This window comes from Dryobates pubescens, chromosome 7 (genome assembly GCF_014839835.1).
Source record: "Dryobates pubescens isolate bDryPub1 chromosome 7, bDryPub1.pri, whole genome shotgun sequence".
Classification (NCBI taxonomy): domain Eukaryota; kingdom Metazoa; phylum Chordata; class Aves; order Piciformes; family Picidae; genus Dryobates; species Dryobates pubescens.
In genome coordinates this window covers 15433178-15458549 of record NC_071618.1, presented here as the reverse complement: position 1 = coordinate 15458549, position 25372 = coordinate 15433178, and the positions used below count along the sequence as shown (strand labels likewise).

General features: G+C 42.6%; 1 protein-coding gene across 5 annotated transcripts in view; it reads right to left on the bottom strand.

The window, feature by feature from the left end:
* The window catches only part of DOCK9 (dedicator of cytokinesis 9), a 134780-nt gene extending 109922 nt beyond the window's left edge, over positions 1-24858 (bottom strand). For 3 of the 5 annotated variants that reach the window (XM_054162924.1, XM_054162925.1, XM_054162927.1), the window contains exon 1: positions 9418-9999. In XM_054162924.1, the coding sequence (XP_054018899.1) occupies positions 9418-9579 (162 nt within the window). In that variant the 5' untranslated portion in view covers positions 9580-9999. Of the gene's footprint in view, positions 1-9417; positions 10000-24330 lie in introns of those variants that run through there. The other 2 variants (XM_054162926.1, XM_054162928.1) reach the window with 1 other exon arrangement.
* Between the last annotated feature and the right edge of the window lie 514 nt (positions 24859-25372).

The following is a 25372-nucleotide window of genomic DNA, read 5'->3' as shown; positions in this document are numbered from 1 at the left end:
TAAAGTTTTGAACACCAGCATGGCATTTCTCATTAATACCCTTCAGCTAGACATTACTATCTGTTATGGAAAATACTGCATCTTATTTCAGTGACTCATACTATATGGCAAATACAAATTAAACTAAGCTGAGAATCACTGCAGAGCTAAGCAAAATATGGATGAACTTCAGTCCTGCCCATATCACACTTTTGCACAGTTATCTATGAAGTATCAACATAAGGTGCTCTTGCATGACTCACTAGTGACTGATTCGTATCATTCTAGCAGATATCTTTCTGCTTCCAGGGAAATATGACTCCCTTATGGTTGCAGAGAAGAAGGAAAAAAAAGAGAAAAGAAAAGGGAAGAGGAAAAAAAATTAAAAATCAGTAAAATTCAGCCAGTTTAGAAGATTTCAAGATTAAAACCACACTTCTGCTAAAAGATTTAAACTGCTGCTCTTACATACCTCCTTATAGATAAGCAGATTGACTGTAAGAACAATTGACTAAAGATGTTCTTTTTCCTACCTGGATAGTATCTGACAATTATCAGAAACTAATAAAACAGCACAGACACCAAACAAAAGATGAAAAGTGAGTCAGAATTCCAGGTCAGAATGTCTAACTGTGCTGGGTTGCACCCATCCTGGGAGGGGGAGGGTTGTGAAAGCCCAGGTGGACTTGGTTCCTTTCCCCCAGTTTCCTGGAGGGGTCCCCCTGGGTCTAAGTCTGTTCCACTCCCCCTTCCTGTCCAGCGAGACTATAAAGGGGAGGGCGTGGCAACCATTTTCTCTCTTTTGCTCCTGCCTTGCCTGTGCAAAAGGACCAAGAGCCACTCCTGGCTTCCTGGTTCTGCCATGAGGTCAGGCCTGGTCTTCTCCCTGCCACATCCATGTTTCTCCAAAGGACTGCAATCCATATACATCAGGGGAAATATAAGGCCATCCGAACTTGGTTTTGTATATTTTCCTATTCATCCTTGTTCCTTACCCTTGTGAACCTTTCCTGTTATTGTTTTATATATATATATCATTTAAGAAAAAAAATTTACTTCTCTACTACCAAACTGACTCCAAATTATCTCTCAGAAGATATACCTCCTCCCCTTTTCCTTATCCCCTTTCCCCCCCCCCTATTCTTTCTCCCCCCCCCGCCATCAGCAAAAAGGAAGGGGGAGCGGGGGAGTTCTCAGTCTTGCCACCATCTGAGCTCTTAAATTCCAGTTAAGGCTCAAACCACAACACTCACATAAATAGGCAGTTCTATCCCAGGCAAAGCAAGAAATGGGGGTCTTCCCACTGTATAACAGCAGTCTTACCATATTTTTTTTCCAGGAGCCATTTTGCTCCTTGAGTTGATTCCTGATTCATCTCTCAGCCTGGGCTAAAGTGAAAGAGCATTTTGGTTTGCCTCTAAAGTGAAGTACAAACCTGTCTTGGCCTTCCCACTGTAAAGTTCTAAGAAACAAGAATATTGCAAGAGATAGTAGTTGCCTTCCAGATTTATTTTAGTTGCTTTTATTTTTGTGACAAAATAGGATGCCTGTATCTGTAGATGATTCAAATGAGCATTTCAGGCTGTTACTAAAGCATGTAGAAGGCAGTATTAATCAAGAAGAAAGAGCAGTCATCCTGTGTGCTCATTGAGTCTAGACCCTAGCCTTGAAAGCACCACCTATGCAGCTTCTCCATCTCTACAAGATTTTACCCATTTTCTCTAGATTATATAAGGCTTTACAGGTTCTTTTTGGTGGTGGTGGGTTTTTGCAGGGGGTCTTTTTTCAGTTGCTTGGGGTGTTTTTTAACTTCAGACATTTTGCTTGCTTTCAAAGCAGAATATCCAGTTCCCTCGAGACTCTGCTGCTACGTTCAAAGGGAACACGTTTTCTACCTGAATGCAACCTAATGCCCTACTTTTGGTGTCAGATACCTTTCCATGCTAGTCCAACCTATATCATCACGGATGAACAATGGCTTGCGCATGTTGAATTGACCAAATACCCTTAGTTTTTATCCTCAGTTTTAAAGACTTTTTTCTTGAAGATACAATGCTTAATCTTATCTCTTACATGTCAGTGCACTGAGTGCCTGCCAACCCATGTCTTATATTCCTCTGGTATGCACTTTCAAAGAACTGTATTTGCTGCAGGAACTATACATTTAGTGAATATACAGTGCAATTTCCCCTTCTGAAAGGGCAGAGGGAGACCAGAAATGGGCATTCAAAGCATTCTTCCAAATGGAGTCTAATGAAAGGTCAAAAAAACCCCAGAGAAACAAAACAACAAAGCCTCAAGAAACCATCAGAAGAGTAATCCAAAACTACAAGCCAGCACGTAAGACACCAGGTTTTTATACAACCCAAGCAGTAAGATGAAAGGAGATAAAAGAGCTCTCATTCAAGTGACCCATGAGAAACTGTGCAACAATTAGATGCTGTAGACATACATGTCTGTTTCTTCCTTATGAAGAGACCTAATGAGGTCTAATGCTCCAGTTGTTGATGAATAAAAGCCTCTTGTGATACAGTTACAAGTTGAAGTAACGAGACTGAAATAACAGACTAATCCATACAAATTATCTGCACACCATTAGAGAATTGCTGCATAAGCTGTTTAAGCACATTAAAAAAAACCAGTAACAAAACCTTCCACTTACTCAACAGAATTACTGCCTGAGAACTCTTTCCTTTATGTATTTCTACCTTATTTCTACAAAACTCTATTACTTATAAGCAAAGTTTTATTAATTTGTCAATTTAGACAGCAAGAATAGGCTTTAATATATAAGGCCTTCTAATAAATGAATGTTTTAAGGTTTATTTTAAACACTCCATGTGTTAAATCAAGAAAAGTCTTTTGGGGGAAAAAAAATAATCACACACATAGACTATAATATTATTCTGAAACAAATATAGTTGCACCTTGAATGTCTGCTGTGGAGTTATTTGCAGAATGACACAGCTCACTGTTGTCATTAATCTTCTCCCATGCCCAGACTTTGGTGTATCTCAAAGATGTCACATTTTATTAATAAACCAAATGACTCATAAGCAGCACAGGAAGCACAGTCACACAGAACCTCAGCAACACCTAATGCTGACGCTGCTGTCAAGTCAACAGGTGACACTAAGAAACTGCAGTTATTAAAATAAAAGGTTAGTGGTTCTGTTTCCAGCAAATACCTAAATTATCCTACTAAAAGCTGGACATACACCATTTCAAAATGACCTGCACTTCATCTCAGAATTGTGTAAGCACAAATGAAGAAACAGTTACTCAAATGAAGGACATTTTTCACATCAGACTCAATAAATTAGAAGACTACTTATAATTATTTGGCCACATCTTGCACACACTCCAGCTACTAAAATACCTCAGGTAGGTTTACCTACCTACAAGATTCTAAAGCTTAATGAGAGAAATGGCAAAGCTGAAGATACCATTAGAAGCAAACTGAGCAGAAAACATTTTGAACATGGAAAGAAAGCAAATTGCTTTCTACAGTTTTCAGACAAACATAAAGGAAAACGTTTCTGTCCTACAGTCTCCTCACTTTAGAATTTTCTGTCTTCCACCAGTGTTGCTAGCACACTGACCTAGCTTCTTCCTTCACTGAATACTTCAAGGGGCTGATTATCAAAGCTGAACTTCTACAATGTTGTTAGTTTTGTCACCACATCACTCTACCTCGATCATTTTCTGTCTTTGTATAACATCTCTAAATGCTATTCAGGCCCTAAACCATACAGTAAGAATTCACTCATTGGCTATGCAATGATTTGGAAAAAAAAAAAAAAAGGAACTTGAATATAATAATAAAGGCCATGTAACAAAGTCCTCTTAGCTTTAAGTTACTGCAATGCAGCAGAAATGACATGTAATATCATGCTGAGAATGGATTTTTAAAAGTAAATAAGAAAAATCAAAACAGACTAAGTAATATAGATCAAGCATACAAGCTAATACTTTAGAAAAAGATCATTCAACTTACTATAAAATTAAACAAATTAGAGTATTTTCCCTATGTTTGCAGAAAAGAAATATGCCCTAGGTGGACATCTAATGAAAATATCACAGTATATTAGAGGTTGGAAGGGACCTCAAGAGATCATCAGGTCCAACCCGCCTGCCAAAGAAGGATCACTTAGGGTAGTCTGCACAGGAATTCATCCAGGTGGGTTTTGAAAGTCTCCAGAGAAGGAGACTGAACAACCTATACAGGCAGCTTGTTCCAGGGCTCTGGCACCCTCAATGTAAAGAAGTTACTCCTTACATTGAGGTGAAACCTACATTCAAGCTTGAACCCGTTGTTTCTTGTCTTATTACTGTGCACCACCGACAAGAGGCTGGCCTTCTCCACCTGATACCCTTCCCTCAGATACTTACACATTGATGAGATCCCCTCTCAGTCTTCTCTTCTCAAGACTAAACAGCCCCAGGGATCTCTGTCTCTCTTCACAGGGGAGATGCTCAAGTCCCCTGATCATCCTCGTGGTGCTCTGTTGGATTCTCTCCAGCAGTTCTCTGTCTCTCTTGAACTGGGGAACCCAAAACTAGACACAGTATTCTGGGAGTGGTCTCACCATGGCACAGTACAGGAGGAGAAGAACTTCCCTAGAACTGCTGGACACACTTTTCTTGATGCACACCAGGATACCATTTGCTCCCTTGGCCACAAGGGCACATTGTCATAGCATCAATAAGGTTAGAAAAGACTTCAAGGATCATCAAGTCCAACCTATCACCCAAGACCTCATGACTACTAAACCAAGGCACCAAGTGCCACGTTCAATCCCTTCTTAAACACCCCCAGGGATGGTGACTTCACCACCCCCCCAGGCAGCCCATTCCAATGGCTAACAACTCTCTCTGAAGAACTTTCTCCTCACCTCGAGCCTAAACTTCCCCTGGCACAGCTTGAGACTGTGTCCTCTTGTTCTGGTGCTGGTTGCCTAGAAGAGACTAACACCCTCCTGGCTACAACCTCCATTCAGGTAGTTGTAGACAGCAATAAGGTCTCCCCTGAGCCTCCTCTTCTCCAGGCTAAACAACCCCATCTCCCTCAGCCTCTCCTCATAGGGCTTGTGTTTGAGGCCTCTCACCAGCCTCGCTGCCCTTCTCTGGATATGTTCAAGAATCTCAATGTCCTTCTTAAATTGAGGGGCCCAGAACTAGACACAGCACTTAAGGTGTGGCCTAACCAGTGCTGAGTTACAGGGGCACAATGACTTCCCTGCTCGCCACACTGTTCTTGATGCAGGCCAGGATGCCATTGGCCTTCTTGACCACCTGGGCACACTGCTGCCTCATGTTCAGTCAGCTGTCAATCAGTACCCCCAGCTCCCTCTCTGTTTGGCAGCTCTCCAGCCCCTCTGACCCCAGCCTGTAGCACTGCATGGGGTTGTTCTGGTCAAAGTACAGCCCCCAGCACTTGGACTTGTTAAATGACATCATGTTGGACTCTGCCCATCTGTCCAATCGGTCAAGGTCCCTCTGGAGAGCCCTTCTACTCTGTAACTGATCAACATCTGCCCCCAACTTGGTGTCATCAGCAAATTTACTGATGACCAATCCAGATGACTCATCCAGATCATCAATGAAGATATTGAATAGGATGGGGCCCAGCACCGATCCCTGGGGGACACCACTGGTGACTGGCTGCCAGATGGATGTGGCACCATTCACCACCACTCTCTGGGCTTGGCCCTCCAGCCAGTTCCTAACCCAGCACAGAGTGTTGCTGTCCAAGCCACCAGCTGACAGCTTAGACAGCAGTTTGCTGTGGGGGACAGTGTCAAAGGCCTTGCTGAAGTCCAGGTAGACTACATCCACAGGCCTCCCCACATCCACCAGGCAGGTCACCTGATCATAGAAGGAGATCAGGTTGAAGAGGCAGGACCTGCCCTTCCTAAATCCATGTTGGCTGGACCTGAGCCCTTGGCCATCCTTCAGGTGCACAGTTATTGCCACCAGGATAATCTGCTCCATCATCTTCCCTGGCACTGAGGTCAGGCTGACTGGCCTGTAGTTTCCAGGTTCCTCCATCCAACCCTTCTTGTGGATGGGGACCACATTGGCCAGTTTCCAGTCATCTGGGACCTCTCCAGTGAGCCAGGACTGGAGGAAAATGATGGAGAGCGGCTTGGCCAGCTCATCTGCCAGCTCTCTCAGCACCCTAGGGTGGATCCCATCCGGTCCCACGGACTTGTGGGTGTCCAAGTGGCTCAGCAGGTCCCGGACTAATTCCTCATGGATTTCTGGGGCATTACATTGCTCCCTGACCCTATTACCCAGCTCAGAAGGCCACTCATCCTGAACTCCTGCCTTGATGTTAAAAATTGAGGCAAAGAAGGTGTTCAGGACCTCAGCCTTTTCCTCATCTTCAGTCACAGTGTTGCCCTCCAGGTCCAATAGGGAGTGCAGGCTCTTCTTGCCCCTCTTTTTAGTGTTAATATATTTGTAAAAATGCTTTTTATTGTCTTTCACAGAGGTGGCCAGCTTCAGTTCCAACTGGGCCTTTGCCTCTCTAATTTTTTTCCTACGTAATTTAACAACTTCCTTGAACATACCTCGAGAAGCCTTCCCCTCCTTCCAAAGGTGATGCAGCCTCTTTTTTCCCCTTAACTCCTCCAGGAGCTGCTTGCTCATCCAGGCCAGTCACCTTCCCCACCGGCTCATCTTTCGGCACATGGGGACCGCCAGTTCCTGTGCCTTCAACAGCTCCTGTTTGAAGTAGGTCCAGCCATCCTGGACCCCTTGGTTCTTGAGGGTTGATACCCAGGGAACTGTGCAAATAAGTTTCTTAAACAGGCTGAAGTTTGCCCTCCGGAAGTCCAAGGTGAAGGCTCTGTTGGTTCTCCTCCCTGTCTCCCTGCATATTGAAAACTTCACTATCTCGTGGTCACTGCACCCTAGGCAGCCTCCCACCATCACATCTCCCACCAGCCCTTCCCTATCGGAGAACAGCAGGTCAACAGAGCCTGTCCCCTGGTAGGCTCACTTAACAGCTGCATCAGGAAGCTGTCCTCCATTCGCTCTAGGAACCTTCTGGACTGCCTCCTCTCTGCTAAATTAAGTTCCCAGCAGATGTCTGGCAGGTTAAAATCGCCCACAAGGACAAGATATGATGATCTTGAGGCAGCCTCCAGTTGTTTGTAGAATAATTCATCAGCCTCCTCACCCTGGTTGGGTGGTCTATAACAGACTCCAACCAGGATGTCAGATTTGTTAGGCTGCCCTCTGATTTTAACCCACAGGCTCTCAATTCCCTCATCTTCCACCTCAAGTTCGGTGGCAGAGAGTGACTCCCTAATATACAGAGCCACCCCTCCTTCTCTTCTCCCTCTCCTGTCTCTCCTAAAGAGCCTGTAACCCCACAGTGTAGCACTCCAATCGTGCGTGTTATCCCACCAAGTTTCTGAGATGGCGACTATATCATAGTCACCCTGGTGGACCAGGACCTCCTCCTGCTTATTGCCCATGCTGCATGCATTGGTGTACATGCACTGCAGCTGGGCTCTCGACTTCTCAATTGACCCTAATTTGTACCCCACTCTTTCCTCTACAGAGGGACTGATTTCCTCACCCAGCCGCTTCAGACCTAGTTTAAAGCCCTCCTAACTCTAGTGCTAGGACTCCCTTACCCTTTCTAGATAATTGCACCCCATCAGGACCCAGCAGGTCGGGTGCAGTAAAAGTTGCCCCATGATCGAAGAAACCAAAATTCCGCTGCTGGCACCATCCCCTGAGCCAATTGTTGATGGTGTGGGTTCTCCTGTTCCTCTCAGTGTACACCCCTGCCACTAAGGGAACTGAGCAGAACACCACTTGAGCTCTGGCCCCATCAATCAATTGTCCAAGGGCCTTGAACTCCTTTTTAATTGCCCTGGTGCCCTTCTTGTCAATTTCATCACTCCCAGCTTGTATTACCAGCAGAGGGTAATAGTCAGAGGGATGGATTAACTTTGGGAGTCTCCTTGCAATGTCCCTAACCTGTGCCACGGGTAGGGAACAGACCTCCCTGAGGGATAGGTCGGGACAACATATGGGTCCCTCAATACCCCCCAGGAGAGAGTCCCCAACAACTATAACCCTTCTCCTTTCCTTTGTGGAGCTGGTCGTTATAGCTGGTGGGGACTGCTTGGCCTTAGGCTCCTCTCTGGATGGCTGCTCCTCAGCCCTCTCATCCTCACTGCCCTCGGCCTGCAGGGCCTCATACTTACTATGCAAGGGCAGTGGAAGAGGAGGAGAGGGCTGGGATGGATTTCCCTTGCCACCCCTGACAGGGACCTGTATCCATCCCTCCCCATTTCCAGGGACCCTTCCCTCAGCAGGGGAGATCATGAAGGGTAATACATAGTATAAGTTATTTTAAGCATCTGAAGACAGTTCAGATTATTCTGTATTCTCTCCTGAAAGCTAATGAGTGTGTACACCCACATATAAATATACACATATGCATATATGCACATATATACACACATTTTTCTCTCATGTTTGAGTTCTGCAAGAAAGGACCTGAAGAGCAGAAAGACAACAAAGCCCTGTAAATGTCTAAAGGCTTTTCATAACTGCAATTGCAGTGTGGGTATGACAGCAGGCAGTACAAGCTTGTCAAAATCTGTCCAATTATTTCAGTGTACCACACCCCTCTCATCCCAGTTATCTAGGCCAGTGACAAAGCAATTAACAAGTAACTCCAAATTTTAATTATGTATTTAAATCCTTAACTAGCCCAAATCTGAACCAAGGGGTGCACAGTAGCTACTGCAATTCCACCCCCTCAAGCCTAAATGCCATGCATCTGACGCACAACTGCGTCATTAACCTGGGGGGCACAAAGAAGACAGACTCACCTTAAAGCCTGTTTTCCCTGCATGAGGCAACACCTAAAATAAATGTGTGAGAGCACAGCAGGTCCAGAAAACAGTTATGACTCCCCTTAACCATTTTTTTTTCCTTCTAGAATGCTCCTGTATCCCTCTCAGTAAGTTAAACTGAGTTTCAGAGAAAAAGATTAATCAAATGCACAAAACCCGACTGAAATCCAGCATTGGTTTTCCCAACAACACATTCCTTAGCCTTTCCAAACAACATAATCATCTGTTTTATTTCAACTGAAGTGCCAAATACATTCCAAGAGGACGTTTAGAAAGATCTAACAGCACACAATCTTTTACAGCAATCTGGTGTACACAGTTCAAATTCTTCAGAGCTATCAACACAAATCTAAATGATACAACCAATATGAATCCTAGGCTTTAACATTGCAGCTGCATGCACGTGTTGGTACATGTCACACACACGCATTAATATCAGGACGAAATATATTAATGTGGGCACACAGCATATGTTAAATAAACACAGCATCCTGGTTTTAGTTTAGCTTTAAATTATTAGATAGAATTGTTAATGAAACAAGTTTGTATTTACCAGGGATGGATGAATCAATATTCCTGAATCTTCATTTGGCAAGCTGAATGCTGTGTATTCAAGGGCATTGTTTTCCCCTTGCTGCTTGCAAATATAACCACAGTTTCTCTCAAAAACTGTGCGAATGCCTTTAAAAAGAACCACACTTGTAGTGCAACCCATTCCAAATCTGTGGAATCTTGCATTTCTAGCAGCCCTGATTGCATTTGCAGAAGGTCTTCCTTTGCTCGACTCGAATCATTTTCCTATGCTTCGCAGAAATGTTTCTTTGTACAATCTTCATTACATCCGGCATTCAGTATGTTCCTCGCCTAGAAGCCATCAGCTACTGAAATGTAATCCTATTTGCTTAAGCCACACATTGCCAAAAAATCCAGACGCAGATGACAAAAATCAGAGGGTGACGAAAAGGATACCTCAACTGTAGAAGACAGGATTTCAGCATGTGCTCTACTCCACAAAAGAGATTAAATGATACTCCAGAGGGTCAGGGAAAGAGCTCCTGTATTTCAAGAATCCTTAGAACATAATCAAAGATGAAAGGAAACTGCAAAGATGCTGCTGCAGTTTCTGCTGCCAGCCACAAAGAATCCTCATCTGCTGCAAGAAAGCACTCTCCCAGAATGCTTAGCACAGAGTTTGTACTAGCAAACATTATTTTGCTTGACCTATATGTGGTTTTTAGTGTTTAAAACACAAAACTTCAAAATAAAAAACTTGAAATATGAGGGGGAAATTCCTAAATCAGTGATGCTAGGGGAAAAAAAGCAGAGTGTTGTATAAACCCACTTCAATCAAATCCACATGTTATCATCGTGCTATTATCAGTTCAGGCAAACCACATGGGAACTGAAGGCTGTCTTTACTTTTTCTTTTCCTTGCATGCAAGGTGATCACCTGCCTGACTGTAAATGGTCCATAGTCATAAAAATGGGGGGGAGGGGGCAGCACAGGAAGAAACACAGACAACTATCTAGTTCAGATCAGTAACCACATCTAAAAAAAAAAAAAAACAGAATGAAATTTTAAATACCTTTTTTGTTTGCTTGTTTGTTTATAGTGCATCACACCTGTACTGATCCAATTATCAGTACAGGACTCACTTGACATACTGAGACAGCATCCGTCATACAAGTATGTAAATAAAAACTGAAACAGAAGGTTAAAACTTTTAAACTACTTTTAAAGGCAATATCTGCAAAAATAACTGTCCAAATCCTCACTGTAACACTATCAATCACCCTGTCAGAAATTGCTGGTTAGTTTTATATTTCTGCTACATTGAAAGTACTGAGATGCATTTACTTGAAGAACTGTAAAACTGGATGAAAGAGCAAACTTACAAACTCAACATAGAATCATCGTTGCAATGAAGTTAAAACAAGGTAAATTAAAAGGAAGCATGAAAGAAGATGAACAGATTAATGATGTTAGCTAAAAATTTGCCCCCATGCAAATTAACTCATCTCAAAGAAATACTGGCATGCTTTAATGAGATATTCAGAAGACATAGTTAAGATATATTAGCATTTTTCCCTAACATCTGGGTAGTTACTACATCCCAGCATGCCTCATTACATTTATAAGTTAAATACATCATAACAATATGCAGACACTCTGAATTCTTTTTGTAACAAGGAAAAAAAAAATTATAAAAAACACCCACACACTCAAACAGTATTTGACAATGTTTCTAGTGCAGAATCCTGCATGCCCATCTGGAATGCAGGATTACAGAGACCTGACAGTTCCAACTGTGATAGAAAAAAAATTAAGAGATCATTAAAAGAAAGCACAGTTTAAAGGGGTTCCCATGTAATTTCAGACTTCATACTAGGAAATATAGTAGTACAGTATCATAGTATCGGTCAGGGTGGGAAGGGACCACAAGGATCATCTAGTTCCAACCCCCCTGCCATGGGCAGGGACACCCCAACACTAGATCAGGCTGGCCAGAGCCTCATCCAGCCTGGTCTTTTCTAGCAAAAAGAAGGAAAAAAAAAAAAGCTCATGCCTTGAAGTATGAGAAAAGTAAGTCACTTTGCAACAAATTATTATGCACTAGACAGGTCCTTTCAATGTCTAGAAAATTACCTCACTTTTAAAGCACTAGGTAGAAATCAAAGAAACAGGAAGACAAAAAGATTTCACTTGGAAAGACAAATATATGACAGAAGCAGAGATTAAGTCAGACTGGAAGTTACCCTGGGAGGTGTTCTAATTCAAAACCAATTGAGAGTAAATTTAATTGTGACTATTCCTTGAATGAATTTTGCAACATGTTCCTATGCTATTTTAAAATAGGCAACCAGAACTGACTTGGATCAACACAGTGGTAAACAGCAATGACATAAAAAGCATTCCAAATAGAGCTTGAGAGAAATACAGGAATGAACCTGAGGAGTGGGAAGAAACCACAGAGAGGAGGTACCTGACCAGATGCTAAAACACTCATACTACAAGAAATCCGAGTAATATGCCATGTCAAGCAGTCTACCAACAAGCCAACTTTTAACTAAGACATTGATTCGGTGAAAAGTTGAAGTTGCCAACTTCACTAAGGAGACTCTTACTACTGTAGTGAGCAACCAAACTGCACAAGCAGTGAACAACCAAAGAGAAATATGACACATTGGACCAGGCTGCACATCGTATGAGCAGCAAGCTAGACAGTGCAAACTGCCTTTAGCTGAGCCTGGGTTATGCAAAGATCTTTTTCCATAAGGAAGTCAGAAGCAAGACAGTAAAAGGGAGACATCATTAATGTCTGTCTTCTCTTGGTTTGTGAAAAAGTATCTGCACCAGAAAGCACACAGACTTATGAAGAGTTATCTTATTATTTATAGCAAATGTTTATTCTCTAAGCCAAATCATTCACTTCTATGAGGATTAAGAAGCTGCTTCTCCTTAAGTACTGTATTGAATCTGTACTGACTACACTATGAGATTCCTCAAACAACTAGCTATTGTTTTTGTTTTAAGTTGTTCAAAACTGCACCTTTTTTGAGATGTGCTCTTTTTGACAGGTAATAAAGAAGTTCTAGTTTCTCTCAAAAAAAAAAAATATGCTGGGAATCATAGAATCATATAGAATCAGAGAATAATCTGGGTTGGAAAGGACCTATGAAGGCCACCTAGTCCAACCCCCTCTGCAGTAAGCTGCCCAGAGCCCTGTCAAGCCTCACGTTGAGTATCTCCAGGGATGGGGACCCAACCACTTTCCCACACAACCTGTTTCAGTGTTCCACTACCCTGTCCCTAACATCCAATCTAAATCTCTTCTCTAGTTTGAAGCTATTGCCCCTTGTCCTATCATCACAGGGCTTTTTAAACAGTCTCTCTCTATCCTTCAGGTACTGGAAGGCTGCCATCAGGTCTCCCTGGAGCCTCCTCTTCTCCAGGCTGCAGAACTTCAGCTCCTTCAGCCTGTCTTCATAGCAGAGGTGCTTCAACCCCCTGATCATTTTTGTGGTACTCCTCTGGACCTGCTACATCAGGTCCATGTCCTTCCTATACTGAGAGCTCCACACCTGGATGCAGTACTCCAGGTGAGGTCTCACCAGAACAGAGTAAGAGTCACCTCTCTGGATCTGCTGGCAACACATTTTTTGAAGCATCCCAGGATGTGATTTGCCATCTAGACTGCAAGCACACAGTCTGCTCACGTCCAGCTTCTCATCCATCAGCACTCCCATGTCCTTTTCCACAGGGCTGCTTTCTATCACCTCATCCCCTTTCAACCTAACTTTTACAGTTACACCACTATTTTAAGGGTCTCACCACCAGTCTGGTTACAATAGACCCCTAATAACTTTTCATTTGGTAACTGGAACAACTTCAAATCAACATGTTAAGCAACCCTTTGAAAACCAAACTAGTTCCAACAAGCATTACCATACAGAGATTGATGCAGTATACCAGGTGGGTCTCAGGAGAGGGGAATAGAAGGGCAGAAAAACCTCCTTTGATCTGATGGCTGCACTTCTCTTGATGCAGCCCATGAAGCAGCAAGCCTGGGCTTCTAGCCCACACTGCCAAGTAATGTCCAGTTTTTCATCTACCAGTACCCCCAGGTTCTTCTCCACAGGGCTACTATCAAACCCTTCAAGCCCTAGTTTGTACTGACACTGGGGGTTGTCCTCAGTCAGGTGCAGGACTATGCGCTTGGCCTTGTTGAACATCACTAGCTTCACATGGGCATTCATGAGGTTCAGCATGAATTCAAGCATCTAGGTCCTATCTTAAGAGCCACAAAAATATCCTTAATTTCTTAAAACATTAGAGGTAGGTACTTATATTTTTATATATAAAGTTGTCTTTATCTAACATGCCCAAATTGATGCTATCTTGACAGAAGTAAACATCTGGCTCCTTTTAGATCCTAAGACATACTGAATGAATTCAGCTTTTCAGAAAACATGACAGTATTTGTAGATGGAGCATTACCTTCCATTTGGCAGCTGCCTGTATATTGGCTCAAAATGTTAGAGATGTGGGCCTAAATCCTTCTTAGCCCAAACAGACTAAAACCAACATCACTTATTACTCTCTGGAGTACTTTAAACAGCTGATAGCGTATCACAGCAATGTACTCACTTCTGCCTGATAAAGCTATGCTGCTGGAAAGAATCAAAGATCAAATAGCCTTGCAAGAGGAAAAAGATATTTATATACAAGAGTTCAACTTCTCTAGGAACATTCCTATTGAGTATGAAGATTAAAATGCAGGTGCTGGCTCCTGTTGCAAGGATTGTTTCTGCAATGGCCACGTCATGCACATTTCATAGAAGAACTTTATCAGGTAACTCTCTTCAAGACCTCACGCTTCTTCAGAAACAAGGAACTGTCCAAAAGCTGCTTAGTGGTCACAATGTCTTAAAACTTGTAAGAATCTGATTTGTGAAAGCTAGTGCAGAGTGTCTGTCTGGATACAGATTATTCCTACTAACTCATAACCACCTTACAGAATGGCAAGAAGGACTATACAGGAAACTACAGGTTGGTCAGACCCACTCTAGTCTCCAAGATAATTATGATGCAAACCTCCTGGAAGCCATTTCTCAAAATATAGACTAACAGGATAGTTCCAAGACAACAACATGGATTTACCAAGGACAAATTACACCTGACCAACCAGTCTGCCTTCTGTGATGAGACAGCTGGCTCTTTGAACAAGGAGATAGCAAAGGACATAGAAGCCTTATTCTACTAACAATTCAGATATAGTCTCCTTTACTAACATCCTTGTAACCAAATTAGACAGATGTGGTCTGAATGAGTGAATAAGGTTGTCAGATAATTTAAACATACTGATCAGGCTTCTCAGTATAAGAAAGACATTGATATATTGAACTGAGTCTGCTGGAGGCCCACAATGACAGTTTAGAGGCTGCAGCATACAACATATGAGAAAAATCTGAGATAGTCTAACCTTAAGGGAAGGCTAAAGAGAGATTTTATTGCTGTTTGCAGTGACCTAATGGGAGAATAAAGAGGGTAGCGCCAGACTGCTCTTAAAGGTACAGTTATAGGACAAGAAGCAAAAGACAAACTATTTCATCTGTATAAAATTACTTGGGGGGTTTTCATCCATAAGGTTTTTCAAATACTGGGGTTAAAAGTACTCCCATCTTCGTGGATATTAAAACCAGATTGGCATAGCTTCTGAGATACCTGCACTAACCAAATCTGGTCTCAGCAAGAGATTGTACTATGCACCTTCCAGAGATTTTCCTTTTAATCTGTATGCTTCCATGATTCTGTGGCTTTACACTGGGTAGCCACATAGTAACCACAGAGAAAGAGAAAAGCTCCAATAGAATTCCGTCCTTTAGAAGAAAGCCTGTATGATTACTCCAGGAGGTACTCTTGAGAATAGCATGCTTAGATTCCTACATAATTTTGACTGAGAACCTGCACATTCAGATAGGCTCTAAGAACACATTTGCATCCAAGAGAGAAAAAAAAAAACACTACTGTGACATTAGAAGTACTAAGTATATCACTGGTTGAAGATCAGAGGCGCTTTATCATTCACATGAGAAGTCCCTAATATCAAAGATCATATCAAAAGTAAGAAATAATGCTTATGGAAATTAGGTCAGGATTTAGTTCTGTCCTATCTAGTTAAGGAAGCAAGCTGTCATAGCTGGCTAACATCACAACTTTCTTTTAATCAACAAACAAGGGGTGTTTGTGCCTGTTATGTTTTTTATACATTTAGAGAAATGGGAAAAAGGCATAAATGATGCAACCCCTGAAATGTTGAGTTGCTGGAACATGTCTAGAGAAGCTAGTGAGGGGTTTGGAGCACAAGCCCTATGAAGAGAGGCTGAGGGAGCTGGGGTTGTTTAGCCTGGAGAAGAGGAGGCTCAGAGGAGACCTTAGTGCTCTCTACAACTACCTGAAGGGAGGTTGTAGCTAGGTGGGGGTTGGTCTCTTCTCCCAGGCAACCAAAGGTCTCAAAGGTCTTTTCCAACCTGGTTAATTCTGTTCTATTCTAAATGCTCTTCCTATCTTTGTGTACACTGCATTATGTATGTGCTGATGGAGAAATGCACACAAATTTAAAATATGATAGTTACAAAACACTAAATAGCTTAGCTAACAGTTTTAGGTCACATAATTGAGAGCTACAGAAAGGATCAGCCTTCTCCCAAGTCCATTCTCACGTGAGCTACAATACATTTTCATTCAGAGATGAGTACTAATTGCTGCCAGAAAAGCATACACCTTAAATTCAAACTTAAGTACACCTGGAGGACAGACACACCAAAAATAAGCTGGAGAATGTCATAAATTTGTCCAAATAAATCTAAATTGAATAAATGAACATTTATTGTTAACTGTGAGCCACAAAACTCCTGGACTTTTAACTCTCCCATATCCCAAGCGATAAAAACAGCGCTTCTAGTATTGAAATATGCTCAAGGGACTCCATCTAGTGGTCACATATCTTGGAGCTTTCTGAAGCTGAAGCAGTTACTCTGGGCTCTAACTGATGAAGATAACCACCGCACACTTTTTTCGTTATTGGAGAGCTACAAACAAGTCGTTAATTATAGGATATTGTTTTCAGAGTCACTGATAAAACCATGAAGAATAAATAATGATCAATAGCACACCAGACTGGGGGGAAAAAAAAAAGTTAATCCCCCATTTTTGAACCTCACTGCAATCAGGGAAGAGCAGCAGAAACTTCAGAGCTAAGACATCCTTTTGAGCTTTTAATCCCTTTATGGAGGTGATTCACATCTTCCTTTCTTCCCTTTGTTCCTTGTTCAGTTAGGAACAAGTTCCAACTTCCCCTCCAGCAGCACATTAGCTGCCAAAACATTATGCTAGAAGTATTGTACCTTGAACTTTACCAGCAAGACTGCATACAGCAGGATACTTACTCTGTTTTTCCCTGTTAGAAATCTTCTATTTCATGCGAGGAAAAACTTACCAGATCATGCTGTATGCTCTATATTCAACATTACTGAGCCATCTAAAGCCATGTACAATACCAAGCAGTAACTCCAAGGTGATAACAAGCCTGGTAAGCAAGAATCCCAAGACAATTTCTGATAGAAATTAGAATAACATCCTTCAAATAATTATGATGTGTGTCATCCCTTCATTAACCTGAATGCTCTTTTTAAACTCTCTGACGCTTGAGGTGCACCATGAATTTAAACTCCCTTTTGGATTAGCAAAAAGTAAGAGTGAAGCTACCTTGAACATTCTTTAAAGGAAAGCACGCTTCTGTGATTTTCTGCTAGAACACCCAATAAATTATATGACACTACACTCACAACTATTAGTGGTAGTGCAAGTGGGTGCAAGTATGTCTAGCAGACAAAGGTCTGAAATACCACTTGTTGTCATCACCATGCTAGGCCAAGTGAGGACTGGGCCAGCATGTTTCAATCTTATTTTCACAAAGCTTCAGTTCCATATTATTCTATTGCTTGGCTGTAGTCACCCACAACCAGGCCTACAAATGAGCCTAGAAAGGTATCATGTGATGGGCGAGCAAGTTTTCTGGCAGCATCAGCACCCTGGTGAAGAACAGAACTTCTGAAACCAATTACCCAAGACTCAAGAACAAACAGCACAAAATAGCACCGGCAATGTGATCAAACTAGAAAATGGATTACTGCCTTTTTATCACCTTGAAACTAAAGCTTCTTTTCTATATGTTAATATTCACAATGCTAGCCAGCATTTCAGTTTGGCTTCTCATTTCTTCACAGATCTATTAAAATGAGACTAAGAGCTGCATTACTAGCCTTTGCCTTTCCCACAGAAAACACTGCTCTTTCTCTGGGGCCTCTATTTTTCTTACTCATGTGTGTTTCATGACTCCTTCCAGCATATGAAGCACAGCCGTGCCTTGGGCAACTAATAAGCTAGTAAGACCATATACCTTAAAACACAAGCATCCAAAGGCAGTGAAGGTTCTGGACTTGTAAACTGAAAACAGATTAAATGTCTACAAACTCAGGTACATTGAAATACATTGAGCTTCAAGCTCCTGAAATCAACTACATTTCACTTACAACACAAAAATTGCAATGTGTTACATTCTACACTGATGTAACCAGATATTGAAATGTCTTCTCCACTTGGAATTATGCAAGCATTATCCAATCTGAGGACAATGCAGAGTCACTCTTTATAAGTGAAAATAAAACCTCTTGTATTATATCTGAATTCACCAAACAGCTTCTTCCCATTCACAAAGTAGCCGGAAGTGCAAGAATCAGGTTAGCCTGTGCCTCAAATTTCCAAACCTAGATCCGTATCTGTCAACCTAGCACCTCTTTTTAAGTCGGTAGCTACACCTGAGTAACAAAAAGCATCCAGAATTACACAACACAGCAGCAAAGGTTTATTTATTTATACTGATGGATCTGTATTACAGACATCCCTGCATTCAAGCAGCTCTGAATAAGCATTACTCCTTCTCAGCTTTGCTGTGACTAAACTTTTTTTTTTTTTAAATCATCCTTTTTAGATGTGGTGGGGTTGTTTTTCTTGGTTTGTTTGGGTTTGGAGACTTGGGGAAGAGTTGTGTTTTACAGTGTATTTTGATTGCTTAGTTCATTTTAAGCGAGGTCATTTGATATTCCCACTAAATGAACAGCTATGTTTCTTGGTGGAAGAAACTTCACAAAGGACTAATTTGTTTCAGCTAGTATAGACTTTGCACAAACTCATTTATCCCTAAAAATTTCAAGTAGTTTAGATGAGTGAGGTATCACTTTAAAAAGTGAATGGTTGCTGATTTAGCATCCCATGCTTTTCGATTTCTGAAAAAACAGTTGACATTAAGGGCCTAGTTTTGAAAAAGAGCAATTACAGAAACATCTTTGAAACATCTGCATAGAAGTACAAAGTTTATTTACAACACCTTCAACATGGAGGGCAGGGGGGAATCACAGTTGTGAAATTCCCGAGTTTAAATTCAAGTACAATCAATTATACTTCCACTGAGATATGAATATGTGATGCTGATTGAGTATTAAGGAGCATGAGCAGAGAGAAGAAACAGAAGGTACATTGTGGTATTCCATGCTGCATGAGAGCTGCTGCCACCATACACTGAAAGCAATCCAGCATCACTTTACATTTTACTTTTGCTGTATTAGATGCAACTTTTTAAGGTATTTACTATTATCTACTAGAATAGAAATCTAGAATAGACTTATCTAATAGAACAGAAATACTTAGGTAGAATAGGAAAGTTCCAGAAAAATAAGAAAATAAGGTGCAGATAACAAGAATGATTGAATGGTTGTTATTTTTGTTCACTGAAACTCAGCTGTCCTGTATTTCTCAGGCCTCTAACCTCCCTTTCTGAACAAGCTTACTGACATTCAAAATTTAAATAAGTTTAATGGTATCTATTAAAAGACACTTTAGAGCTATAGTCCAGCCTCTGAATCTTCACAACCACAGAAACGTCTACATAGCGAGTAAATCTTGGCAGTATCAGACTTGACAGAAATAAAAGTTTTCTTGCTAGTGTTTTGTATCCAATCAAAAAGGATTTCACATGCACTTTGCTGTAATAAAATTAACATCTTTATCAAACCATCTTATTCTCTGTCAATTTTTATTTCCTTTAAGAAATAACATCTTCAGGGTTAAGTACCAGGTTTTTTTCCACCCAACAGAAAGGTCAATGGTTCAGAGGCTGGCGTAGTTCGCATAGAGTTCTTCCAAGATGAGATGTATTGTTACTGACAATGAATGTCATCCTAATTTTTTTCATTAAAATCTTGAGTTTTAGTTCTCAACTCCCTGCTTTCTCTCAGCCATTCATAACAATCACAGAATCACCAAGGTTGGAAGAGACCTCAAAGATCATCAAGTCCAACCTGTCACCACAGACTTCATGACTGAACCATGGCACCAAGTGCCACGTCCAATCCCCTCTTGAACACCTCCAAGGATGGTGACTCCACCACCTCCTTGGGCAGCCCATTCCAACGGCTAACAACTCTCTCAGTGAACAATCCACATCTTTCAAATTCTTTTTGTATTCAATTTCACATTCCTTGACAGCTTCCAGCTTTTCTGCGCCCATGCGGTCTAAAAAAAAATCCCAGTTGTCACTCATCTCTTCAGCAATACATACCCAACTATCTCTTTCTACACCAACACTGCAACCTAAATCTCACAGCTAATGAGGTTCAAAATACTCCTCTCACTGTATACAGAAAAGCCACTACACAGAACAGCACATGAACCCTCTGTGCACAGGGCATATGGAAGGATACAAAAGTGATAAAGGGAAATATCAAACCAAAATGAATACCACATAATCCTACATATCATTATGTTAAAAAACACTGTAATAGTGTTGCATAGAGTGCACCTACTAATCTTTTTTTAAGGAACTGAGATTCACAGAAAGTAGGCATTAGGACCATCAAGACACAGTTGACATGTTAAAGCCACGAATAAGTCATCTTTTAAAAAGTGAGTTTGAGATCAAAGACTTTTTAGGAGATCCAAGTCTTTAAGACATACTGATTTTCCTCCATATCTGAAAAGTGCAATTTCTACCAGAGTTTTAGAACTCAAGAGCTCTACCAGATACCTGACGTTAACATGTAAAGCCCAAAACTGTATTATGATATGATGATTTCAGCAAACTCAACCCTGTTTTATACATTCAAATAGAAAAGGACAACTGCACAGAACAAACAGGAATCACTTAGATTTCATCCTGTTTTTCCATATCTTAAGCTTCTTCTTCACCATGTTAATTTCAGCACAGGGAAAACAACTTTTGCTGCATTACTTGTTACATTAAATCATTTTTATTATATGCATATTTGATGAGGGCATTTTACTGTTAACAGCTAGGCAAAAGAAAACCAAATCTGAATCTCTTAATTCCATATTATACTTAATTGTCAGGTTAATTTAATCTCAGGTAGAATGCCTTTGTCACAAAATAATTTATCATTAAAGTATCACTGCACAAGACACCACATACCCCTCCAGCAGTGCTACGGATCTGTATACAACATGCTTTGGATAACTCATCACCACTTAAAGAGATTGCTCTCAATTATGCATAATATTAAAACTGCATTGAAAACTGCTCTGGGTAAGACTGCTGGTTTAAGAGACCAGTATGTCGTTCGCCATACACATAAATGTATTCGAGTGGCCAGAGGCATCGCATTAAGTCACACAGCTAGTCTGAAGTCAAAACAACATCAACAATGCACAAGACTGTATTCAGCAAGGACATTACTGTCAAGCACAAAATAGAGGAAAAAAGGACCCAAATAATCAAGATACAGATTATGTGCCTTACAGCACAGCGAAAAGCTAGTTGCCAAAGTTTTGGGCTCGGCCAAGCAAAGCATACTTGTTGGTTCAGCAAATTAAATCTAACAGAACATATGAGATGTCAAACTCTGACAAGATCGCTTTCTTCATTCTGTGATGAAAACTGGCTTGGCTAACCATATCTGCTTAATTATTATTTTTTTTAACTATGCACTTGATCTATTTAGTCTGTCAGTTGGCTGAATGTATCTTTTAGTTTCAATGAAGAGCAATCTGAAAATTGAAAATATATCATGCTGTCCTCTACTGACATGCTGGTTTCAGTCTCCTTTCATCATCAGTATGATCCTAAGAACATCTATAAAGCAGAAAGAATGAGACATGAGCTGGTAAACCTAATTTTTGATATTTTTTTTTTAATAAATGCATTTAGCATCTTTAAGTCTGTATTGTTGATGGTAAAAATAGATGGAATTGTTAAACAGTAGCCACAATAACCACTCATATAACCTCAGAGATATTAGCAGTTCACTTTTATCTGCTAGTGCATGTAGTGACCAGATAATTTGTATCACTTCTTAGTACATTCCACTGCAGAGACGCACAGTCAGAAGCAGTATTTGGCTGCATACATCTGGACAGATAACTCGCCAAGAACTGCTAGTTTAAATCATTCTTTCCTATCTCCAGGTTCTACAGTGTAAGCCTAGCCAATGGCAACCAGCTCCAAAATTTTTTTCAGTATTGCAAAACTTCAGTATTTGTTCACGAGCAAGTGACGACAGTAAGACCACAGTAGTTACCAATGGTGAACAATGTTTTAAGCAACATATTTTGTTGACAACCCAGCTCAAGAAATCCTGGCAGAGTGCTCTATTAAAGAGCTTTGAGAGACTTAGGAAAGAGAGACAACTTCTTTTTTTAAAGCTACACGTCTGAATGGAGCATTTCACAACTACTATAATACTGATAAGAATCCTGTGTTCACCAGACCAGCCTAAGAGATTCTTCAGATAATAAGTACAAGAAACTCCCAACAGCTAAGGATCAGGTCCACCTATCAAACTTAGCAAAGTAAATATTTAATTATTTTTAATGAGTCTTGTATTGGGGGGGGGGGGGGGGGGGGGGGGAAGCACAAACATAGCCCAGCTAAAGTACTTTGTTTTCAAAAAATGAAAGGTACACTCTCATTCCAAGCATCACAATGCTCAACAAAAATTGTTAGAGAACATTCAGAGGAGGATGATTTAAACTGTGTGGGCAGGAACACAGAAGTTCAGTGATAAAATGAAAGGCATTTATGATCACAGAAAAGACATAACAGCAGAGGCAAAACATGGCTGGGGGTTTTGCTCTGTGCATCAAGCTAGCAGAAAAGGATCACAAATCTGATATGTAACTCACTAACTTTGCTTTATAAAATAGAGATGGAAGACACAAGATTGAGCCAGTATGCCACTTCACACCACCACTTCTTTCAACTCTTTAAAATTCTGCTGTTCTAGCAAAAATACCTGAAATATTAGTGAATACCATCCTATTATGTATTTGTTCAACCCAAATGAATTAAAGAATTGGATAAGTATTTCCCAACTCATCTCAATGACATTAGTCATAACCAAATTAAGGGAAGGGGGGGAGGGGGGGTGGGAAGAAAACACTTCTAAAGGGGAAGGGGGAAAGCAGGGCAGGGCTATCAGTTACTGCAAAAGAAATATTTCTGTCATAAAAATACCTAAATGCCTTTCATATTCCCTCAATATTTTTTTTTTAATACACATATCCTTCTTTCATTCTTCACAGAAAAGACTTGAACCCTGAAGAAGAGTTAACATATACTGGATGTCCCAATACATGTCTAGGTGCTTGTGACCTGTGAAAAGCTGTCAGCATTCAGGTGGGCCCTAAACTATGTATATTAGCTGTTCTATTATATGATCCACAGGTGAATAAACAATAATTTTATTTTAGAGTCATCGTTTTATTACAAGAAAGTATTTGTCTTTGAATTACAACTATATTTCCTAGTCTCACAAGACACAGCTGTGACAAGACAAACAGTGTTCTGGCAAGCAGTTTAACAAAGTTAGACAAGACCATACTTAGCAAGAATGAAAAACAAATGACAGATCAGCTTCCAGTGTCAGGAACCTCAGCACCAAAACATCTCTACTTACACAAGGTTAAGTGCTTACTAAACCATTTCCCTTGGAGATAACAAAACCACATGGAAAACAAATGCATGCCATGAATAAGAGCCTGAAGACAGAAGCTCTGAAAAATCTTGCTGAGGTTAAGACGTCATCACCTGGGTACAGTCAGGCCAAAAAAAAAAACGTCTCCCTGTCTCAGCTGCCTTAGTTCACTTTGTATAATCTTCACACAGACTTTCAGCAGTTTAAACTAAATTAACTCGCCCAATTGTGAACTGGCAACAATTACCACGCGCTAGCACAGTACGGACCCGACACAAAAAGAGATTAAAACACCCTTGTTACACTTGCCAGCACTCATATTTCTGTACGAGACACGCAACAAAAACTGTAGTTTTGTTGTAAAGTACGCAGACAAAAGCAAGACGAAAAATCACTTTTACATCACTATTTTCACACATGCGAAAATACTTCGGTCAAATGAGGCCAAGCACCAGCTGCAGCCGCTCTACAGGTGGAGGAGAAAGGAGGCACACGCCGGGCCCTCCACCTGGCCTGGGGCAGGTTACAGCGAGGCAGCAGCCGCTGTTCCCCGGAGGGCTCCGTTTGCCCTGGCTGTCCCGCTCCGCCTCACGTCGTGAAGTTTGCAGCGGCGCAGGCGGGAGCGCCTGGCCGTGCCCGCCGGGCGCCGCATCCCATGGCGTCCTCCGCGCGGCTGCCGCTGGGAGCGTCCCTACCCCGCCTGCGGCTGCACCCGCACCTCACCCCGCCCGCGGCAGCCGCCGGGGTTGCGAAGAGCCTCGAGTCCGGCAAGGGGCCGCGCCGATGTCCCCCCGCCGCGCCACTGTGACAAGCCATGCACGTTCGGGAGGGATTAAACGGTGCCCTTCCACAGCCCCAAGAGGCCCCGGCGTGAGCATACCCCCGGCCGGAGCCTCGCCCGGGTCGCCCCTGCACTCACCAGGAGAACAGAGCCGCGCACCACCTCGGAGACGCTCTGCCGCAGCTCTGCCGCCGTGCCGGGCTTGCTCAGTGCCCGCGTGAACTTCCGAGTCTCCGGGGCCACCAGTGCCATGGCTGCCTCCGCGCTGCTCCGGCCCGGGGTGTCCGCTTGCCCTCACGGCCCGGTTGCCGGGCGCCCCCTCACGCGGCGGCAGCAGCTAGAGGTAGCCGTCAGGAGGCAGGCAGGGCGCGAGCCCCGCCAGCAGCTGCCGCAGCCGGCGCCACTCCTGTCAGGTAGCCCCTCCCCCGCGGAGCCGACGCGCGCCGCACCCCCACCTCCAAACACAGCCGCACACCGCCCGGAGGGGGGTAAGCGGGGAGCCGCCGCGGAGGCCGATTGGAGCGGCGGGCGCGGGGCAGAGGGGCGGGGCCGCGTGCACGGCACGCCGAAACCCCGCCCCCACCTGTCCTGTGGCGCCCTTTTGATTGGGTGCCTGGTTACCTGCCCAGCTGCGACTCCCCACTCTCATTGGTTTAGTGCGGACCCGAGGGCCAAGGTGACGGGCGGGGGCCCCTGAAGCCGGAAGTTCCCGCCCTTGACAGGCAAGGCCCTCCCTCAGCAGGGCGGGCTGTGGAGAGTGGTTGCGGTAGTAGCAGAATCCCAGTAGGGGGTGGGACTGGCACTGAGCCCTGGGGTGGGGGTGGCCGTGATCCTCCGGGCAGCCCTGGGGTTGGTGGTAAGGTGCGGCAGGAGCGGCGCTGGATTCCTCCGAGGGACGGGGATAAACCACCGTAGGGGGCGCGGGCTGCAGTATGGTGTCCGGGGTGACTGGGCCCTGCTTGTCTGCTTGGGCTCGGGCTCGTCGCTAGCAGATTCTGTTCGTGCTTCTCCCTGTACCTGTAGGTGTATATACGTATCTAGGGGCTCTATGCAAGTTCGTGATGTAACTGGAAAATAAGAAAGTTGTGAAATTGGTGCTGGAGCGACAAGCGTCACAGTTTGGAACAGTGTTCGCTGTCAGTAGCGCTCAGGCATCAATGAAGCTTCGGTTTTGAGGCTT